We start from the raw sequence: 16,910 nt of genomic DNA, 5'->3' as shown, positions 1-16,910 counted from the left end.
CCTTCCTTCCTTCCTTCCTTCCTTCCTTCCTTCCTTTCGTTTTTTGTATTTTACTCTTTTTATTTTATTATTTTAAGCCCTACTCCTCCCGCCTGATGCAGTTCTTGACTGCAGACAAATGCCTGTTTAGAATTTTCCAATCCTATTTTCCACTGTCAACCTCTAGCTAATATCAGCGCTGGGCCAAGGCTGACTCAGTCTAGCCTGTATCTTTTTTGCTTGCGATCAACAGCCTTCAAAAGATAACATTTGTAGCGTTAACATTAACGCAGTATGTTGCTTACTGTGCAGGGTTACATCTTCTGTTTTCTGTGGAGATCCAGCAAGACAGTACAACTCCAGTCCTTTCTGCTTTTAGGCCACTTGTAGGGAGCCACCTGTAGCTGCCTGTAGCCATGGTTCTCAGAGACCTAGGCTTGACTTGTTATTTCTCTCGCAGCCTAGGTCTCTGATCAAGGCCAATGTTTACTTATGAGTCCGAGCTTATGCGGGGGGTGGGCACCCCTACCACGTCAGCATCTCATTGTTTTGTCAGGATCCCTGCTTAGTCAGGATAGTGTCAAGAGAACAGGTTCAGCCTTTCAGCAAGTAGTGGTGTCTTGAAGGAAAGCTGCAGATGTGGCAGGACACTAGACTTTACCTAGGTCAGAAGACTCCACCCTAGGTGGGCGAGCAACTGTGGCAAGCCAGGTCTAAGCAGCCTGCTCAAGGCTGGGGGAAGGGCACAAACTATTTTCAACAAGTCCCAATTTTGCTCGTTGTTTTTGCTAAAAGTTTGGAAGATGTACCATTTTCTTTGGCTGAGGTACCCATTTCTTTTATCTTACTTTCAGTGAATGGTATTCCCTGTCCCATCTCCTGTATTTTGTTTGTTGGGGTTGCCTCTGAAGTTCATCATCTAGTTCTTACTTTTCATTTGAAAATTCACTTCACTTTGAAGTTTCAAAATTATTTCATTTTCACTTTAATACTTGAACTATTTTTTCACTCCTCTTCACATTTTCATTGATTTCATTTATGAATTTATTCAATTTCAGAGTAAGTTCTTGAACAGTTTTGTAACCACTCCATTGATTTCCTAGCCTTGTGATTTGGCTCCATTGCATGTCTCAGAGCCTAGAATAGTATGGTTCCAGGGCTCTAGTGGAGACATATTTTCCTTGCAGATATTGACTCTTTTGCCTCACTAGTGTCTAGGTATCTGGCTCTGTAATGATTGTCAATCTAGGTGTTGACATCTGGTCCTTTCTTTGTTGGGTTTGTTTTTTCATCCTGTGAGTTTTGCTGACATATCTGGACATTAAGAATATGTGGTTTCTGTAAGTTAACTTATCAGCGATGCTTTTGATTCCCTGTGAGGTGTGGACACAGTGAGTATGGGCAAGAATCTGTTTCTAGATATCAAGAGCTGATACTTGGGAATGCGTATAAGCTGGAACAGACGGAACAGGTCCATAGGCAGGATTAATCCAGGTCTACTACAGAATCTGTGGAGTACCCATAGAATGGAGGTTGAGAGAGAAGACAGATCCCTGAATGCCCCCTGCTACAGGACTGAGGATAAGACAAAGGAATGGAAATTGAAGGACAGGAAGGAAAATGAACATCTTTACCTGATTCCCTGGCTGGAATGGCCAGCAGATTTCTATGGAGAGAGAACAACATCGATCTTTGCCACTTTTTCTGTACTTTGCTTTTGTTTTCTTTCTCACTTTGTTTTCTTGGCTGGCATACATAAAGGGTGCAAAACAGCTGTGCATTTAGATTTTTCTTCTAAATATTAGTTTGAAATGTGAGTCAACAGACCATCTGACTTCTAGATGGTAATAGCTTTATATTTAAAACTAATTTCCTTTAAATATCTCTTAATGTAAACTGTATCCTTAAAGCATAGGAATGACAACGAAGCTTGGAGAATTTAATGCCTCAAAAGTGTAGTGTGAATTTTCAAAGGGAAACTAACTCATATTGTTTGACTGTTCATGCCTTTAGCAGGTTTTCATTTTACAGTCAATTTTATCCACCCTGTACAGCTGCTTCTCTTGCCTGAGGGCTGTAAAGTTTAATAGAGACTCTGCTTCAGAGCTCACACTCTGACTAGAAAGACCAAGGTACCATGCAGGAGAGGCAGAGACACCAAAGGCAAAAGCAAACCTTTGCCACTCTTTATTCTTCTTTTCTTGTTTATTGTTTTAATAAACTGGTGAGCACAGTTTTAAAATACTTAAAATCAGCTTTTTTAAAATAAAAAAACATAATAATTACTTTAATATAATAAATAGCTACAATATAATAAATACTGTTATGTAGTAAATAGTTACAATAATTTTTATACATCTGAAATGATTTGTGAAAAAGAAAAAAAAAAGATAGTCCATTTTGAGAATAACTTCTCATGCCTCCAGGCAAAGATAAAACTCTGAACAGTTCTGAATAGAGAGAAATCCTTGTAGAATCTTGAATGTGAGAGGTTATCTTACAGGCGTAGGCGTATCTGAGTATGTGGCCACTTCCTATGTATCTGTGATGGACGCTGCATGTCACAAGTTGAGAGAAACTAATGGTCTAGTGTACTTTTATTTTAAGTGTAATTCAGTCAATTAAATATAATTTGCATTTGAGAAATAGCATATATATGTATATGTATACACACACACACACACACACACACACACACACATATATATATATATTTACTTTCTACCAAAAACTCATCTCATACAGAGAATGGTGTTCTAGAAGACAGTTTCTATGACAATTGCACTACTAGCAGTGATGGATAAGGGTCGACTTCTATGCCTTTCCTTGTCATCATTTATCTTCTTTTTTATTTCAAGACAGGGTTTCTCTATGTAGCCCTGGCTGTCCAGGAACTCGTTCTGTAGACCAGGCTGGCCTTGAACATCATTTGTTTTCTTGATCACAGATATCTGACTGGACTTGTATAGGATATCAAAGTGAAAAACTGTATTGGAATTTTGATGGTATTGTGTTGAATCTGTAGATTTCTTCTTATAACTGTCCATTTCATTAACCCATTTATTCACTTTTTAATCACTCCATTTGTTTACATCTCAAATGATATCCCACTTCGCTGTTACCCTTCCACAAACCGCCATCCCACACCCTCCCTCCCTCTCCTGTTTGCCTATATAAGGGTGCTCCCCCATCCACACTATTCTGCCATCTATTCGCTCTTTTAGCTTTTTTATTTGTTGCTTGTTTATGTTTAAAGTTCTTTATATATTCTTGGTAGCACAACACTCTCTAAGCTATAATGAGCAAATATTTTTCCCATTATCTCCTGTCACTTTTCTCTGATGATTTTTTTTTTGCTGTGTAGAAACATTTTAATATCTTTATTTTCATTTCTTATGGTAGCTAAAATTCTCCTAACAGATTTCACAATACCTTGTCTAAAATTATACTACTGAGTGACAGTCATAAAGAAAAGCCTAACATTGTCATAAGAAGTAGACATGTTGACCAGTGATATGTAAAACAGGATTCATAAATAAACCAATATAGCTATGGCCAACTAATTTTTGAAAAAGGCATCAAATTATATTTTGGAAAAACATAGCTTGTTCTCTTAATGGTGTTGGTAAATCTGTAGATTCACCTGAAGAAGATTTAACATAGAAGCACATTTCCAACACTGTAAATAAATAATTCAAAATGGATCTAAAATCTTTAGGAAATATTTGAGAAGCTGAAATTGTTAGAAGAATTCATAGCAAACATATTTGAAGCCACTGTAAAGAACTTTCTGGATAATATTCTGAGCTGTAAGATAGTCATAAAAATCTCACTTACTTTTAACTTATAAACTTTCATTACTTCTCTCTGTTTTTTAAATCATTTATTGGAAGTATCTATCCAGTTACCTAAATGAATATTCCACCTTCTAGAATGTATTATCAGCATGTGGGTGGTACTCTTTGTAACTCCCTTATAGAGTTCATTCCACATTATTTTATGTTTTAAAATGCTAGACTATGATTGAATGAAGTGCATATTTGTAATTTCATTGTGGGGCTTTAGGCTTGTCATTGTTTGTGATGCTTTGCATTAACTAATTTCAGCCTGTCAATCAAATTCCTATGGGTTTAGCAGCCTAGGAAAATTACTAAATTTTGTCGGGCATGGAGTCAGTAATTAGAAAAAAAGTTCCAACTCTAACAATCCAAAGCATGCAAAATTTTGGACAAAATTAATATTCTTTATAACTAAAACCCACATATTATTGACAACATTTTTTTATTTAATATTCTGATGAAAAGTTAGCTTCTTGTTTTATTTTAGGAGTCTGTTAATTGAATTTTCTAGTGGCCAAATAAGTTATGGATCAAGAAATACATATTTCTTTTTAAAAAAGAAATTATTTTTCTTTAGTCATAATTTATATTTTTTTCTGTTTAGGCTTACTAACTTTTAGCTTGAAATCTCAATCAGAAATTTCAGATTAAAAGCAAAGAAGTGATTAAATGATTCATTTTTAACTGAAATAGCATATGTTAAATAAGGTAATATACAAATGTATAACTATCCTAAATATATATGTGTGTATATATATATATATATATATATATATATATATATATTTACTGATAGAAAGACATCTTAAATTGACATATGTAGCATTTGGTACTGAGATGTTTTTGAAAACAAAGTGCTTGTAGTCACCTTTATTTAAATAACTGGGTTTATCTGGCCCCAAAGTCTTCATCATGACCAAATTTTAGCATTATTATCAAAACAACAATTCTATTCACTTTAGAATAGTTCCACAAGTTTTGATTTTCTTTTTGGAACAACATTTCATGTATGCTTCTGAGTCTGGTCTTAAACTTGTGTGTATATATATATATATATATATATATATATATATATATATATATATACACACACACACACACACATATATATATATATATACACACACACACACACACAAGTATATATATATATATACACACACACACATATATATATATGTATGTATGTATATGAAGCTGTCCTTTGACTCCTGCCTGGTCTTCTTGCCCCTCTTCCCAAATGTTCAGATATGTGCCACTGCAACAAGCTTACCTACAGAATTTCAGAACAAAATATTTATTCCTTTTCTGAGAAATTTAGAGTAGATTTGTATTACCATTTCAAAGAAGGTTTCATCTACTGAGTGTTCACATCCAAGTCCTCTCAGCTTTCAAGTCACTCATTTGCTTTCATTAGAATAAGCCTCTGTTTTGATCTAGTTCAAAACTTTCAATTTCTGTGGGAAATGGTGACTTTTGTATCTATTCACCTAAAAAATGAAGTCATGAGATTCGTTTTTATCCAATGAATCTTTATCAATTTAAGTTTCCAGGTAAGGTTTTTTAAGTTACTTGGATTTCAGAATGAACAATATCATTGATATTAGTTTTAAAACAGGTCTGTCAAAACTATTGAACTTGACAGCAAAATTTCTAAATTTTAATTTTCATGTCTTAACTGTTCAAAATTATCAGTCATTTAAAAAGTTGAATATGATTAGAACTTGCATTTCATTGTCCTTGAATTTTAGGTATGATCCAAAAACAGACACATGGACCATGGTGGCTCCTTTGAGTATGCCTAGAGATGCTGTTGGTGTCTGTCTCCTTGGTGACAGGCTATATGCTGTTGGGGGCTATGATGGGCAGACTTACCTCAACACCATGGAGTCCTATGATCCACAAACTAATGAGTGGACACAGGTAAGACTGATATGGAAATAAGTTACTGAAAGTAAAATAGAGTTTATTTAAGTTACATCTTGTGAAAAGACTGTTTATGGTAATTTCAATCTATGTTATTGAATCACTCTATACCAAAGTGACTGATTTAGTAATATATACTTAGAAATAAGTCATGGAGAGAGGGGGGTATTTGAAAAAAATAAATAATTTGTTTTGTATAACATTTTCTTCTATATGCAATATAAGATAAACTAAACTGATATTACTGAAATATATCAATATTTCAAGGATACCTTATAATTAATCACTCCAAGGATCATCAATAGATTTGCATGTTCTAAAGTAAAAACTGAAATTACATTTGTACACAAATCTATGAAAGAATATTTGATTTAAAAATTTCTGGTAGTAAAAACATGAAGGTTTCATAATGTGTTCTTACTGTCAGTCATTTCTGCCTATGTGTTACTGCCCTAAGTTGAGACTGTTCACTCCGTAAAGATATAAGAAGCACTAAGTAGTAATCTTACACTTAAGTAGGAAATGAATAATCTATGTCCTCAGTTGATTTCAAATATAAAGGAAATAGGATCCAAATAAGATGTTGTTCATCAGAAAGAAAGCTCCATTGCCCTGCATGATGAAGATAAATGATTGGCTCATCTTGAGTGAAAATTGTCTTTTAAGTAATTAGGATCAGAATAGCAGGCAATACATCCCATTCTACATGAAAAGCTCCAAAATGTGTGAGTTGTGTAGAAAGTGAGATAATTATAGGGAAAGTGATTGAAAGTAGAAAACACCTTGGGTCTGGTAATTGCCATGACCTTGTTTACAATAGAGGGAGTAGAACATTGTTAGACATGTTCCTTTTGACTCAATTGTTATGTACTTGCTTTTATTTTTTTACCTTTCACCTTAGCTAGAAAGCTAATGGTAAGATATTCTTTTAATAAACAATGTTTCAATTGATGAGCACAGTAAAACTCAAAACTTTTATTTTGTTGAATATACAGTAGGCACAATTTATATGCCTTCATAAGCTTACGGTTCTGATTTGGGTCATAAAATTGAGAAAACTGTCTGGGGAATATTAATAAGTTTATACTAATAATAGTTGCATGTATGTACATATAGTCATTGTAGATGATCCATCTTTAATACTGACTCTGTCTCAAGAGCCTCATTCCTATGGATTAATATCTAAGTACAATTGTCAGGCCAAAATATTTGCATTGTTAAAATGTCTGCCCACAAAAAAAAGGAATGAATTTTTAAAATATTATTTCATGAAAATGCTGCAGGATACAGTTGGAGGTTTCACATTAGTAAATCCCTAGTGTTTCCACAAGAGATGTTGTGTAAATTAAGTACTGTTTATTTGTTTGGAAAAATTCCCGCTTCAGTGGTGTGAATTGTAGACATAGTACTAATACAAGTCAACCATAAATAAATGGAATTGAGAGAAACACAAATGATGTGATGTGATATCTTAATTAAATATTTATCATAAAGCATCATTGTGCCCAGGATTCCACTAAAATGGAAATCAAAAGGATGTGTGTGGTAATAAAAGTAAAAGCTAGCAATTTTCCATCATCTTTTAAAAGAAATTTTATTCTCTGGTTCATATAGTATTTTATAAACAGAAGATTGGTTTTATTATGATTTTGCTTTAGTATATTACACATAAATTTTAAAAAGCACTATTTTTAAATATTTACTTTCATATCTGGTAAAATAATGGCACATTTTTAAAATAAATAAGTACTAAATTAAACATTTTACTTTCATATCTTTTCATCTCTTAGACTTTTAAGGCCACTGAGGGATATCAACACAAACCTCCTAGACACATAGACATTATATATATATATATATATATATATATCCAAATAAATTTGTTCAATATGTGCAGGCTTAGATTTTTCAAAACATATTTTAGTAAGGGTTCTTGAATACTTCAAATCCCCTCTTCCTAGCACACCATAAAAAGTAAGAAAGAAAAAAATGAAATAATAGTAAATGGAACAAGGGGATGTTTACCTGTTTAAAACTAGTTATTTTTTATTTTATTGGATATTTTATTGATTTACATATCAAATGTTATCCCCTTTGCCATTGCCCCCCACCACAGCAAACTCTATCCTATCTCTCCTCCTCCTGTTTCTATGAGTGTGTGCCCCCACACACCCACTCCCGCCTCCCCACTCTCTCATTGGTTCTTTGGGGCAATTCCAATCTCCATCGTTAGGACACCAGCAGTCCATTTCAATAGTGTCAAAATACCAACAGTCTAGTTCAGAGTGAAACTTGAATCAGCAGGGGCAGCACAATCCTGCAGAAATAGCTAGGCCTCTGCCTAATGTGCAGGAGTCAGCTGCATCAATCAGAACCAGCCAGAATGCCAAGTTCTCTACCTCTCTCATTGAAGTGAAGATAAGTGAAGCCAGAAACCAACAACATATTGCACTGTAAGCTATGAAGGGCCCCTTCACTGTCTGTTGGGTTCTACCTATACATTCTTCAAACATCACATATTATCTCATGGGTCTGCATCAGTAAAACATCACATGATGTGACCAGAATCTTCTACTCCAAGTAAGGCTGGTAATTATTACATTTACACACTAAAGTAGATGAAATGCATTGGCTTGCCCCACAAAGGGCTAATCATTAAAATAAAATAAAAAAACAAATACTATGAAAATATCCAGAATACATATACTTTTAAAAACATTGTTGGTTAGATAGAATTATAAAACTAAAACACTTTTGATAATTGTGCTTTCATTTACTTTATGAGAAAGTTGTATTCATATATATATATATATATATATATATATATATATATATGTCATTCTTAATTTGTCACTTGACATTGAGTTCAATCCATTCACTGGTTAGACAAAATTTTTAGAAAGCAAAATAAATTCACATTTCTCTTACCTAGGTAAAATTGACTTGGCTTTTGTATTTCCAGGAGACTTTCCCACTGCCACTGACCTGTGTACATTTGCAATCCTCAAAAATTCAGAGGCTATGATTATGCTGTAGGATATACATAAATTTTTATCATGTAAATTAATCAAAAATTATCATTATTCTCTTTTGCCTGAATTAAATTAATTTGTAACTAATTTATATAGATAAAGTTGTTAAAGAGTAACAAGAAAAGCTGGTTCCATATCTAGATTCTTACTTGGGTGTACTAAGTGATTCTATAACCAAAATTTTCAGGTCACCATGCTTAACTTTGTAATTATTGAGGGAGGAAACAAGCAGAACTATTTTAAACTATATTAGATAAATTGGTTTAAATAGAAAAGATAATTTTTTATGTGTTTAATGATTTCGTGTCATAATCATGCAATATTTAAAAAAGAAGGATAAAGTATTTGGTAAAGAAAATTCATCACTGCTGTATATCCTTCATGAAATAGGTAGAAAATACTCCCTGCTGTAAATTAAGTGTTAAATGTGACCTAAAATAGAGGTAGTGAGTTAAACAGATAAATATTTTGGAATGGTTTGACTTTTAAAGATTAGCATCTGGAGCCCGGTGTGGTGGAACATGCCTTTAACCCCAGCACTTGTGAGGCAGAGGCAGGTGGATTTCTGAGTTCAAGGCCAGCCTGGTCTACAAAGTGAGTTCCAGGATAGCCAGGGCTATACAGAGAAACCCTGTCTAAACCCTCCCACCCCCACCCCCATCCCCCCAAAAAATTAGCATCTGTAAGAGGAACATCTCTTGACAAATTTCACTAAACATTTGAAATGTACATAAAGAAAATATCCAATAAAAGAAAACAAAGAATAAAATTGAAAACATTAGGTCTTGGGAGATAAATATTACATATGAAAAGAACCCATGCTAAAGATTCCTGACTTTAAAAGGATCCATAATGAAGGATTTTAATCAATAACAATGAATACGAATTGTCTTTAAATTATTGGATTAGTATGGATTAAAAATGATTAGGAGAATGCACATTAGGAGAGAAAGAAAACATTATTATGGAAGACAAATTCATAACAAAGGAGAAAACAGGAAGGATGAGGGAACTAAACTGGCTTGAGATATTTAGGCATCTTGATGATTACACTGGATGTCCAGGGTTCCTCTAAGTTTCTTGAAGAACTGGATATAGTGTTTATTTTTCTTTCATCAATTTATTTATTTGTTTTATGTCAGGATAGCAGACCCCCCTCCTAGTCCCATCCCCTTACACAGTCTCTCTCCTCGTGCTCCCTTTATCTTCTCTGAAAAGGGGAATTCCTCCACCCCCTGGATATCAATCTACCCTGGCAAATCAAGGCACTGTAGGATTTTTGGCATCCTCTCCCTCTGAAGGATGACAAGGCATCCCAGTTAGAGGAACAGGATCCACAGATAAGCAACAGTCAGGAACAATCTCTTCTACAATTGTTGTGGGACTCACATAAAGACCAAACTGCATATGTTCCACATATACACAAGGAGCCAAGGTGGAGCACATACTAGCACTTTGGTTGGTGGTTCAGTCTCTGTGAGCCACCAAGGGTCCAGGTTATTTGTCTCCAATGGTCTTCTTATGTAGTCCCTATCTCCTTAGGATCCCTCAATAATTCACCAACTCTTCCACAAGATTTTCCCCAGATTCATCGAATGTTTAGCTGTAGGTCTCTGCATCTGTTCCTAATCACTGCTAGGTAGAGCCTCTCAGAGAACAGTTATGTTCCAGTCTGCAAGCATAACAGAGTATCATTAATAGTGTCAGGGTTTGGTTCCTGCCTGGTGGAATGGTTCTTAAGTTGGGCCACTCATTGGTTGGCCATCCTTTCAGTCACAGCTCCACTTTTATCCCCGTATATCTTATAGACAGGAATCAAAAGTTTTGTGACTGGCTTGATGTCCTTAAACCTTCACTGAGAGTCCTGTGTAGTTACAGGAGGTGGCTATGTCAGGCTTCATATCTCTCACTGATATGACCCCCATAGACTCCTTAGAGCCTCCCTGTTCTGAGTCTCTGGTACATCTTAGAGCTACCACCACAGGGCCCCTCCCTTTATATGATCCCTCTGACCCTTTCTCCTCCCAATTCCTCTCCTAACCAGTTCCCTCCATTCATCCACTCCAAATGTCTATTTTATTTCTCCTTCTGAGTGAGATTGAGAAATTAATTTACAGAAAAAGTAAACAAAAAGAAAACAAACAAAAGAAACAAACAGGGAACTCATGTATTTATCATAAATGAGGAAGCATATTGCCCCTATAAAGTACTGAAATTAATATATGGAAACATATATACATACAGATAATAAGTAAAGCTTCTCAAACTATTGTCTAGTGCGCAGCATTTCATGTACTAAACATGTATCAGAGAGCATTAGGGAGGCTTTTAAGAATATATGTTCAACTATTCTCCTTTTCTCATTCAGTTTCTTCCTTTTCATTTCTTTTGAACCATCATCAACAGATTTTTTCTTTGGAAGTTCAGGTATAACGAATGGAATCTGGCACAGATTCCTCACATTTTGAAAAAAATATCTTCTATGACAATGACGTTAGATAACATTTGAAAATAATTAGATGATGAAAGACAGTTGTCACAGTCCTCGCTGCTCGCGGAGACAAGAATGGAACGGACACCAAGTCGGGTTCACGAAACAGCTTCTTCTTTATACTCCTTCTTTCAGCTTTTCTTACAACTCTCTCCACCACTTAGGCCCAGGGCTACAACAACAACCCTCCTATACTCCCACTGACTCACCTCATCTCGCTACACCCCACCTCATCCAATCAGAAATCACACATGCTCCAGGCATGAGCTCAGGTCTGTCACCTATAGGCTAACAGGTCCGGATCATGAGGAACAGTCCAGCTTGGAAGGCAGCCCATGCATGCGCATGCTGCGCATGCTCGGGCAAGGCAGTAAACAAGTGGGGTTCACGAAACCTGGCAATGGGCCAGGGCGCCATCTAGGCCCATGCAGCCACACCCACTTCCCCCATCTCCCCCTTTTTGTTTGATTAGTAGCTCTGGGATCACCATCTGTCTTAGCTTGCCCCAATCCGTGCCACATCCTTATTGTCATGGGAGTGAAGAACTCACTTTTGCCATTCTGTCTTAGGTTGGTATGCGCACGTGAGTGTCTTTCCTGTCATTGGTTACTAATCCAGCATGTTGAGCCAACATTGGGGGGATGTTCCTGCTTTCAAGGCTGCCAATAGCCTGCACTAAGGCTTGTTTATCAGCCCTGTGCTGCTTTCACATATGTGCCATCCACCAAAGCATTCCTCCACACACTACAGTCAGCAGGAACACCCAAAAAGCCATCCTTCCCCAATTTTTTAAGAATCCCACAGTTCCCTGGATGATCTCCAGCCATTGCTTTGCAGTTACAATCTCCACACAGGTGTTGTTCACAGCAACAATCGATGCTCACAATTCCTTCATCTTTGTGTCAAGATCATGACTCCAATTTCCTAGCACCATAGCACCAATTACACGCGACAGATTTGCAGGTCTGGAAAAATTCTGATATTTACAGAGGTTCCACACATTCCTGACATATGAGTAATGCAGGAAGCAAATACTATCTGCTCCAAAATATTCATCTGTTCCTGCAACCAATCCACTCTTTGGTTAACTATAAGGAAACCAGCTTTTAAATTTGTATTCCAGTGGAGCCAAAGCCCCAATTTCCTCTTTTTAGTTCCCTTGAAGGGAAGCTAGAAACCATGATCTAATTTTTGTGAACACCTTATTACTTTCAAAACACAGAAGTACATAAAGAAAAACCTTTTATTCAAACTTGGCTATAGTCTGTTCTATACCCCCATATCACACTGCCTTTTGTTCCCTGCCTGTTCACTAAATGTCTTTTCCATATCTTTTCAATGCTTACTGAAATACAGATTTTATAGACATAAATTTGTAACATATTTAAATAGAGCATACATATGCATACCTAAGAACTTTAAGTGCTTTTATCTTACACAAAACAATGGTCCCTTTCATAGTGCTGTTTTCCTTCTAATACTATTGGCTAGTCCTCCCATCCACTATATAAGACCATCTTTTCTCTTTTTCTTTCATTTAAAGAATTCTCCTTTAATAGCTCAAGTTTCTACTACTGAGTCTTCAGCTTTCCTGCAGGTTGCAATGTTTTATCTTTGAGGAAATTGCTCAAAAAGTACCTAACCTTAACTCTTACTGCCTTTATCAGAGTTTAAATGCGTGTTCGAGATTTTATAAAGGCAGCCTGGACCCCGTAAGTCTAAACTGACTCCTTCAATCTTTTGTACAACCTTCCACTCCAGGGGTTCATGATACCATTGCCCCTGTTGGTCCTGAAATACTGGGAAGGCCCCTGCAAAGGTGGGCACATTTTTCCAGACTTTTGCATGAAGACTACACTTTCCCCTCTTGTCTCCCTCATCTTTATAGCGGGGGGGGGGGCGGAGGAGAAGGCAATGGAGGGGCTGATGGTTCGGGTGGCCTACTGCATCTCAACCTCAAGTGGGACATCTGACTACAGGCGTCACTGTCACTATCAGTCCCGTCACTGTCACTAGTAGACCCTTCAGAGCTAGATTCCTTTTTCTCTTTCTTATCTTTGGTTTGTTGTCTAAGCTGTTTAGGTTTTCAGTGGCTAGCCTGAGAAGCAATCTCCTTAGCCTCCTCAAACACCGCAGCTCCTTCCTCTATTTCAGCATTGTACTTTCCACTGGCATCCCTCAAGCACACCCTGACCAAGTTCCAGATGGCTAACATTTTTACTTTCATTCTAGTCACAGTTGAACCCATGTGGCTGAAATTCCCTTCATCTCTATTCCTGAGAAACTTAGTGCTTCATCCCTTTTTTCCCAGGAACCTTACCTTCTTCTCTATACCTGAGATCCTTAATGCTTCGTCCCTTTATTCCCGGGAACCTTTCTGATTTTCTCCTTCATGACGAGAGATAATCACTTAAAATGATTACTAATAAAGACAACTAGAAGCACCTGCTGCAGGGGCACGCTGTATGTTGTAACAAAGTACTGCCACAACAGATCCTTTCTCTCCTGTGTGTATGCACATATTTAAGCACAGGGACCACTACACAGGGACCATCATTCACTGTACTGATTTTAAGAGAAGCACTAACAAAAAGTAAGAAGTGGGATACACTGCAGCAAAGTGGAATACTCAATACTTATGTAAATGCAGAGCACAAAGCTCAGAAGATAAGACAGAAAGGGATCAGTACAGAGACTTTTTGGGGGAATCTGGGTTCTCAAAAATGAAACTTTCATTACATCATCTTTACATTTTCTTTCTCTTCACGTTTTAGGCAATTATCCTTGAAGAAGAGCAATAATACATTAAATTTGTTTTTGCAGATAATTTATTAAGAGAAAGGATAAAATGAATTATATGTTTTATGTTTAAATATTCTGGGGGATGATGAACAATAATCAATACATTTAAAATAATTAGTAGACAAACGGTTTCATTTCAATATTTAGAAGCTTTAAAATGTTTCTCAGTAAATAATTTAATGTGACCCATATGAAAATGTTTGAGTGTTAACTATTTTACCTTTAGCATTTTTTAATATCTAATTTGAAATGACATACTATCATTTCCTATATATGTGAAAATTCTAAGAAAATCAAATACAAAATATAACCAAAATGTAAATCTATAGATTACAGCAAAAACACATTTGATTAGAACTATTTTGAAATATCTTTAATATGTGTCTAACAAGTTTTATATCTAAATTCCATATATAAACTCTCCATATTCACATTAGTAAGCAGTGTAGCCATTCTGTAATTATGAACTACTCATAATTTTTGTGAGTTGTCTGTGCCTAGGATCAATAAGTAATACTTTTAATTCCATATGGTATCCATGGAAAGAACTTCACGGTGATAGCACTATTTTAACTATTATAATGAAACATAATAAATGTGTCCATAAAAAAAAACAAAAACATTGTTGGAAACTTTCTATTTTAAATTCATTTCACTCAAATGAATTTGTTCTACTTCTTTTGTTAGAAATTTTTGAGTGATTGAATGTTTTATCATCTTAAAATAAAAGTAATTGTGTTTTTTAGAGTAGAATTTTCAGTAATTTTATTGCATTGTACTCTTTGTGGTCGTGATGGGATAATGTAAGCACATTTATTCATGATTTTCATGTATATAATTTTAAAATACACTATAACTTATGTACAGTTCAATGGCAGTAACCTTTGTCCCCTGTTTCATCTTTTTCAACAGATGGCTTCATTGAATATTGGGAGAGCAGGTGCCTGTGTGGTTGTCATCAAGCAACCTTGACTGATTTATATAATGTTTGAAGGGATTTTCTTTGCTACTGTGGTTATTTTATATCGTGTGGTAAGAATGAGAAAGAAATTCTGAGACAAGAATTTCTCAAGAACAGGACTTTTATAGATTTACCTGCTCGTGACAAAAGCAGTAAAAGATCAAACAGAATTTTAGAAAAAAAGAGAACATCAGACACAACATCTGGCCAATAGTTAATTAGTTCAGGAATGGTTATTGATAATGTTTTTCATTGTAGCATACAATAACTAGAATTACCAAAGGTAGGCTTATCAAAACAGACACATATTTGTGATATAGATTGTTACTTAATGACTGACCACTTGGTTGTTCTTATAATCTGTGAGGATATTCAAGAGGTGGCCAAGAGTAGAAGTTATACTATTTTATCTAACAACTTCTGAACGATTTTATGTTTTTCTAATTGAATGTGATGACAGCAAGAAGCAGAATGTTTTGTTGAAACAAATATGCTTCTTTCTCATTTTCCTCAGCTATGAAAACAATTAGAGAGACAGATGATTGTCTCTGCATTCAGAAAACAAACTGCCCTGCTAATCAAGGCTGCATATTGTATCCAATATGATGATTGTATTTTATTACAACTGTGTCATCAGTCTCAAACTGGCAAACAAAAAGGACTTTCCATAAAGCTTGCCACATCGCTTTGCATTGTCAACACACCGAGCCAAAGAGTCACTGCAGCTATGGGCATTTGCCTCATGCAGAGTTCAGTATAAGCATGGATGTTAGTTATTCTGAATGTTAATATACCCACTGCATGCTGAAGTCCCTTAGAATTTTGTTCTTTAAAACAAAACTTAGAATTTTGAGACAAAATTTCCAACTCATTAAATTGGGATGATTATGACAACAGATAGAAGGATGAATGACTACAGATTCACATTCCCCATTTTCAAAAATCTTACATTGATATGCACATTGTTTTAAACCAAATGTTTGTAATTGTTCCAAAGCAAAATGTGGAACTTTTATGTAACATCCTTAATATATGTCCATGTAAATTATGAAGATAGTTAATAAATGATAGAGCATTCACTTTTATTGGTGTGTCTTCTTTCATTTAATTTTTAGAAAAGGTAAAAATTTGATGAGGGTATTGACTTGTTTAGTGTGTGTCTGTGTGTGTGTTTGTGTGTGTGTGTGTGTATACACTGTATGTACGTATGCATGGGTTTGTGTGCATTTCTACATATAGGTGTGTATGCATAAATTTACTAAGAGTTTCTTTCATTTTGTGAGTTTCCTTTTCCCTGTTACTTTGTCTGATACAAGTTCAGTACTTTCAAATGGTCCCCATGCATTATTTGTTCCTTAGTAGTAGAAACCCATCTGATGGCTTAGTGGGTAAAGTACTTGTAATGCAAGTATGAGTGTCTCACATCAGATTTCCAGGACTCATTTAAAACCAGATGTGAAATTTTGCATCTGTAATCTCAGGACTTCTATAGCCCAGTATGAGACAGAGGCAGGAGAATCTTCAGAAACTAGAGAACCAACTAGTTTGGCCTCATGCAAAGATTAACAGGAAGGGACTTATGTCACACAAGGTGTTAGGCAAGGACAAACACCAGAAGTTGTCCTCTGATGTCCATATATATAACAAAAGCACACTTGGGCCTCTGTTCCCATATACATCAGAAACACTTAAATATATAAAAAAATCCTCACAAGTATAATGTTACCTAAAATTTCATAGTGTGACTTTTAGAAGTAATTGATAAGCAATGATCAAATAAGAAAGATTGTTTATGTAACTAGCAAGTAACTTTGCATTTCACATGTATATATCAGCCAACAAAATACTGATAAAACAAAAATTAATAAGTAAAAGATGTC

General features: G+C 35.4%; 1 protein-coding gene across 1 annotated transcript in view; it reads left to right on the top strand.

Annotated features, from left to right (window-relative positions):
• Window positions 1–16,109, top strand: part of Klhl1 (kelch like family member 1) — a 369,504-nt gene extending 353,395 nt beyond the window's left edge. Inside the window, exons 10-11 of the mRNA XM_021181703.1 lie at window positions 5,570–5,741; window positions 14,982–16,109. Coding sequence (XP_021037362.1) covers window positions 5,570–5,741; window positions 14,982–15,041 — 232 coding nt within the window. The 3' untranslated portion in view covers window positions 15,042–16,109. The remainder of the gene's footprint in view (window positions 1–5,569; window positions 5,742–14,981) is intronic.
• The last annotated feature ends 801 nt before the right edge of the window (window positions 16,110–16,910 follow it).

Source organism: Mus caroli, chromosome 14, assembly GCF_900094665.2.
Source record: "Mus caroli chromosome 14, CAROLI_EIJ_v1.1, whole genome shotgun sequence".
Classification (NCBI taxonomy): Eukaryota; Metazoa; Chordata; class Mammalia; order Rodentia; family Muridae; genus Mus; species Mus caroli.
Note: the sequence above shows the minus strand (reverse complement) of the source record. Positions and strands in the feature narration are given on the sequence as shown.